The 6647-nt window shown below is 44.9% G+C and overlaps 1 protein-coding gene across 1 annotated transcript; it reads left to right on the top strand.

Annotated features, from left to right (window-relative positions):
* Positions 1–4966: 4966 nt before the first annotated feature.
* On the top strand, positions 4967–6274 carry LOC135389489 (E3 SUMO-protein ligase ZBED1-like). Its single transcript, XM_064619531.1, has one exon. The coding sequence runs from the start codon at positions 4967–4969 to the stop codon at positions 6272–6274; it is 1308 nt and encodes a 435-aa protein (XP_064475601.1).
* The last annotated feature ends 373 nt before the right edge of the window (positions 6275–6647 follow it).

Raw genomic sequence — 6647 nt, 5'->3', positions numbered from 1 at the left:
TTTTGTGTGCACTTTTCCTTCGCATCTGTCCTGGCGGCGATACGCTCTGCCCTCTGCTTCTTTATTTGTTTTCTTCTCGCGTCACTTTCAAAGCCGTAAGAAGAGGAGACAGGAAGCGCTTCGGAAGGCACAGCTGTCTTTTTTTAGCTTCCGGCGCGCAGCAGGCATATCTGTAATGAATTACGTTGAGGTTCTACACCCACGGAAGCCCAAAGTGACCAGCATTTCAAGCAATGCATGAAGTAATCGTGTATATAACACGCCGAAATCGCAGGGCGGGCACAAACCGAAAGCGCGCGAAATTATTTATCAGAAAATCACTTACGAGGAAAAAAGTAGTCTTGCGGCTTGAAGTGTGCAGAACACACTGTCATTGAACCAGTCACTGGCTTCCCAATCCGCAGTACCCGAATCCATTCCCGGTGTCTGTCAATTTGAGCACCGTTATGGCAGATGCGTTGTCCTGGCGCGGGGAACTGGTGAAACGACAGTTCTCTGCATTTGTCGGCTGAGTTCGTGCACTGAGGGACACAGCAGTATCGCCTACACACCGATGTTGTCACTTTTGGAAAAAACTTCATGTCACACCCTGAGGCGCACGGCAGCGTTTTATAAACGGCAGCACCACACGCGAATAGCGGAGCGGAGTGGAACGCGGAGCACTCGTTAGGCTGCTTCGCACGGCGGCCGCCAGATGGACACGGGACATTTGGAGAGGTGAATATGACATGACGCTGAGTTGTCTCCAAAAATGCACCTTGATGAAGACCCTCCAAAACGGTCAGAAAGTGCAGACTATTGCACAGAGCCGTTTACAAATTGAGCCTTACCAACTATTTCCTGCGAAATGTCTCTGAAGTATGTGACTTTGAGGTAATAGGTGAAGGTTGTGTTATAGTACAGCATGGATGAAAATCCTCCCCGCTTTGTCTCCTCCGCTCTGCTGAAGTTTCGGCTCAGCCACGTCTTACATAGTCCCATGTTGCTAAGCCGGGGCAGCTATACTGTGTGCCGGGTGTTCTACATAAATTCCCCAGCTGAATAATTCGTAAACAGTTGGCACTATCGAGGAACTTCCTCTTTGGTAAAGATCCTTGAGACATTGTCAGTGAGCTGAATAGCGAGCAGCTCATTTGTATATGCTCATTAATTAAATAAAAGTCATAACTTTTAAGTTTTGCTTCGAACTTTTTCGCAACCTCTATTTTACATATCAGAACCTTCAGCAAAACAAATTCGAGGAAAAAGCCCGCTTCTACACATGGTGATATATTCAAGTAATTAGTTTGCTTTGGTTTAGGTATTTCTTGCGCGGAGTAATGTAATAATGCGATCTTTCGCACAACTATCGTTCACACGCTAGGGTACTGGGAGACCAAGGACAGTCACAAGTCGCTTTTCACCGCCCCGTCTCTTTGTTCACTTGGCTGGCAGGGCGTGCACGTTGTATCATTGGGGTAGTGATGCCCTAGATCATGATGACTACAAGTGCTTGCACCCCCACTTGCGAACCAAGTGGAGCGAACCAAGTGAGTGGAGAAGAGATAGTTGAGCGAATGAGTGCATTAATATGCCAGTGTAAGTGTGAGTGAGTGTAAGAAATATGCAAACCGCAACCAAATAATTACTCGAAAACATTGCAAATAATAAGAAATTTTACTTTTGGCGAGGCCCCCATAAACAACCCGAGGGTCTAGGAAATGATATAGTCTAACTGTTGAAGTGGGTTTTTGCCTGGAATGTGCTTCGTTGGAGTTCCCAATACATAAAATAGAGCTTTTGAAAGTGTGTGAAGTAAAATTCAAAACTCAGGATTTGTATTTAATTAATGGTGTATGCAGCCGCACACTATTCCAATTGCGGCCGATGTCTTACAAAAGAGATCTTAGTCGGTAGCGCCACTTGTATGCGGGGATTTACATGGGGCACACAGTATTATATCTTTGTTCAGGTTAATTTTCATGAGCAGCAAGGCTGCTGCAGGTAAAAAACGACCAACATATATTGCGTAAGTGTCAGTTATCCCGTATCAATGCATGCAACCACAATTTGTCTCTGTATCAGTGTACTCAGGCAGTCATGAAGTCAGGGTCCAAGCCAACAAAATACTAACGCTTTCCAACCTAACTAACACCACTACAGACGCGCATATGACACCTGTTCTCCAGAATTATTTGAATTTTACATAATTTATTCCAGTGTATCAATGATATGATTTTTGTATTTTTCAATTTGTGCTGTACTGTATACTCCAATTGCTCGCATCCGTCGCGGTCGTCTCCGAAACTGTAGTGCCATTTTACTCCTCGTTCATCACTGACAATAGCGCCGAAAATCCTACACAGATTACTGGCGTTCTTTGTGTGCAATTTGACGTAATGCATGCCAAGAGCAGATGACGGACGTTGAGAGCATTCTGGAATTCCCCCTCTGCAAACGTCACTTGGACAACGTCTATCAGTAAGCACCCTTTGACGCGGACAAGGTCAGTCATGGAAGTTTGATTTTGATTTGATTGTAAGTTTAATGGCGCAGCGACAACTGAGATCATAGTGCGCCAAATACGATGATGATACATGAATGGGTTATGTTAAGAGCATAGTGATTTAATTAAAAGGACAGTTGTGTAACTACACTTCTGTAGTCATGGAAGTAGCAGAGAGATACGTACCTAGGCATTCGACTGCCAGGTGGGAGTGATGGATGGCGTCCACAGGTCGCGGAGAGGTCTGAGATCGGCTCATGAAATGCTGTTTCTGGTTCGAATCGTACGTGTTTGTACAGACAGAGGCGTAGCACAGCCAATATAGCCACGTCAGCAATCACATTAGTAAGCGAAAGTTGGCATATTTACATTTTTGCATTTATTTATATGCTGTGGCTTTCGCAGTTTTCGGAAAAGAAACTTGGCCAAGGTGACGGTGAAACCATGCGGAACATTACAGTGTCTGTCTCATACACACCTTTCCGGATGTGATAGTCCCCTTAAAACCGGTGTTTTTAACACCACTGTATTTTGCTAATGTTTCTACCTGTTGCTTTCTGTTAATTTAAACATTTTGATTATCCTACAGTGTTAATCTATGAAAACGAATTATGGCCTGCAGAGTGCCTTCTTCAGTGAATTTGAGCTGTGATGGTACTATGACTTTTAATACATAATTTGTATGCTATTGAGGTTCTTTCAGATACTACCTTGGGAGAGCTGGCGTGGTGGACCTAGTGATGCAGAACTATCGATACTATCGATAGTCAAATACTATCGAACCATCGATAGTAGGAAAACTATCGATAGTACTATCGATAGTAAGAAACTATCGATAGTAAGAAAACTATCGATAGTGAGAAACTCAGCGATAGCCGACTATCGATAGTGAGAGAACTATTGATAGTCGACCATAGATAGTATGTTATCAGAGATCACTATTGTGAAGGTATCAAGCTGACTTTCGACTACAACAAGCCTATGAAGAGTTGACAGACGACAAAGGACCTCAACGAACAGTCCCACCCACTCAGCAACTCAGCTCTCATGGAACACCGCCATTGTAAACTGCGCGTCGCAGCCCATTAAAGGCATCAACCGTGAGCGCAAGTGCGATCAGTTGCCATTGAACGCATACCCTGGTCTGCTTTGCTGCTGCGGCGCATTCCACATCACAGACGCACCGAGATGAGACTTCGAGAGGTCATGAGACACCTTCTTAGCACCGTATTGGACGGAGCACTACTAGCGCGCGGTTTGGAGCAAAGAAAAAACAACAAAATGTACGTTTTCAGCGTTTCTGGATGAAGAGGGACGAGGGAATTCGTCAGTTCAGTTGGCGTTCCCGGCTCGTTTACTCTGCTGCATAGCTTTTGCTGCCGCTACGGCCGCGTTCATTTACACCATTTGCCTTGGTAAGCATACTAGACCGTGAGATTAGTACTCAGTTGAACAGATAGTACCCATTCAGTCGCAGAGTGAAAGGGAACACGTTAGTTGTGTCGCCAGTTCATGAACATTTCATCTATAGGTCATCACTCTAAATCTAAACCCAATCGGTGCAACGTTTTCTTTTTATGAGAACATTTGCCCCTGACGCAGGTGTCGGGGCGCTATTATTCTCTTAATTTGTGCATCTAGAACGATTCATTCAGGAGAGGCGATTGCTTTTGCAATGCTCTGGGAATATGCATATTCACGAATATGAAGTAGAAACAGTAATTCTGTAATTACTGTTTCTACTTCATATTCGTATTTCGTAACCATGAGGGTATGTGGGCAGCAAATTCTAACCTTTATTTCAAATTTTATCAAATTTTGATATAAAAACATTTATCAATTTTATTTTGATCATAATTGGATGGAATTTTATTTTTTAGCAAGGTAAAAGGCTAAGTGAAGAATTTTTAAACAATCCGTTTTTTCCAGCTAAGCTCTTGGGCACCTCTGGTCATGCCGAAACGTAAAGCGGAGATTTGGGATTACTTCGTCAAAGATGCTGCATCTGGATTTGCGAAGTGCACATTGTGCAACAAGGAGTATAAGACCAGCGGAAATACTTCAAATTTAAGAGACCATATGAAGCGAAGTCATCCTGGCTCGTTTTTTACAAAGGATAGAGAAGTACAGGAGTCTGAAGAAGTATCACATCCGTGTGTGACTGTGGCTGGTCCCTCAACACAAAAACAACGCAAGCTACATTCCTTTGTAGCAGAGAAACTCAGAAAGTACGGGGATGAGAGTGAAAAGAAAAAGAAGCTTGACAAGCAGTTAGCTTTGATGGTAGCAAGAGACATGCAACCATTTTCGATTGTCGCCGACAAGGGTTTTCGAGATTTCTGCCATATGTTAGACCCCAGAATCGAGCTGCCAAGTCGAACGCAAATTTCTGAGGCTATTGTACCCACACTGTATGGCGAAGCCAAGGACAAACTCCGTGTCATTCTTATGAAGGCAAGGAATTGTGCCATAACAGCAGACATGTGGACATCATGCACAACTGATAGCTACCTCACTGTCACTTGTCATTTTCTGCAAGAGACGGTTATGTGGTCTGTGTTGTCGACAGCTGTTTTTCACGGGTCTCATACTGCGGAGAACGTTGCACAGGCTATCGGAGATGTGGCTGACGACTGGGGTATCCGCTATACAATCGTTGCTCTTGTCACCGACAATGAAAAGAGGATGGTTCTTGCAGCAAGATTGCTTGGTATAGATCACCTACCATGCTTCGCTCATACGTTGAATCTAACAGTCCAAGATGGTCTAAAAAGCAGTGACGAACTAAACACTGTGCTGTTAAAATGCAAGAACGTTGTGCGTCACATAAGGTCAAGTTCCGTCGCAACCGCCAAGCTCCGAGAAGAACAAGAGCGCATTGGTAAGGTACCCCAACTAAAACTCATAAAGGAATCTCCAACACGGTGGAACAGTATTTTTTACATGCTGAAGAGGATCCTAGAAGTTGGGGAGGCCCTTACTCTGACGCTGTCGAAGTTACCTCGCGCACCAAGCCCTTTGTCAGCAGAAGACGTCATGCTCATCGAGGATGTTGTGGCGATTCTAGAACCGTTTGAAGATGCTACAAAACTGATGTCCGGAGATCAGTACACAACGATTTCTTTGGTCATTCCTGTCGGCCGCGGTATCGTCACGGAGATCGAAGAGCACATCGAGCCCACACTGAAAACGACAGTGGCTAAAATTGTACTTCAAGAGTTGGTTTCTTCTCTGCATCGAAGGATGGACAGCTATGAAAAGAGGGACTTAACATCGTTCGCAACCATGCTGGATCCACGAATGAAGGAACGAGCATTTCTAAACAGGGCAAACTCGGACCGTACCAGGGAAGGCCTGGTTGATGAACTCAGTGCACGAATCTCTGAAAGCAGTGTCAGTGCTGTGGCCAGTCCTGCTGTAGGTATCGAAACTTCACAGGAAGACAAATCTACGCAAAAAGTTCGGATTCTAAGATTCCTGGACGAAGAAGGCCACACGCCGTTGACTCCAACCTCTAGTGCAGAGCTCATGCTACGGCAGAACCTCGAGATCAAACCACAGCCGAGGAACAGCAATCCTTTGGAATTCTGGAGGTCCAGCTATAGTTCTGCAACGCCGCTCTGCGAGGTAGCCTTTAAGTACCTGTGCGTTCCAGCTACATCGGTACCAGCAGAGCGTGTGTTCTCTACTGCAGGGCAGATAATCTCGGACAGGCGCAGCAGTCTGAAGGGAAAGAAAGTAGACATGCTCATATTTATCCACCAGAATTACTGGCTTACACACGACTAAGTTCCAATCTCTTCCAGCAAATGCCTTAGGAGAAGAGCCTCCAATTTCAAAAACGAAAAGTGCTGTACCCAGTTTTTGTTGACATTCTGAGATTCTGACGAGGATGAGCAACTCAGCAATCTCTGTTGGTGTAGTACAAACTTATTGTGTGGTGATATTCGTTAATCTAGGTTAGACAGCGGGATGTACTGTCGTCATTGCAGGCCCTTTATTGAACGCAAAGCTAAGTAAGCAACCATGGTTATGAGTAGTGAAAGTGCCTCCACCCGTAAGCGTTAAGCACGCGCGGCGCAGTCGGTGGTGGTCCGCTCCTGGCGCCAGGAACCAAGTGTTTCGTGTATTACGGGAAATAAACCTATAACCGAACAAAGTG

This window comes from Ornithodoros turicata, chromosome 3 (genome assembly GCF_037126465.1).
Source record: "Ornithodoros turicata isolate Travis chromosome 3, ASM3712646v1, whole genome shotgun sequence".
In the NCBI taxonomy this organism is placed as follows: domain Eukaryota; kingdom Metazoa; phylum Arthropoda; class Arachnida; order Ixodida; family Argasidae; genus Ornithodoros; species Ornithodoros turicata.
The sequence above is the reverse complement of the archived record's forward strand: the minus strand, read 5'-3'. Positions and strand labels throughout refer to the sequence as shown.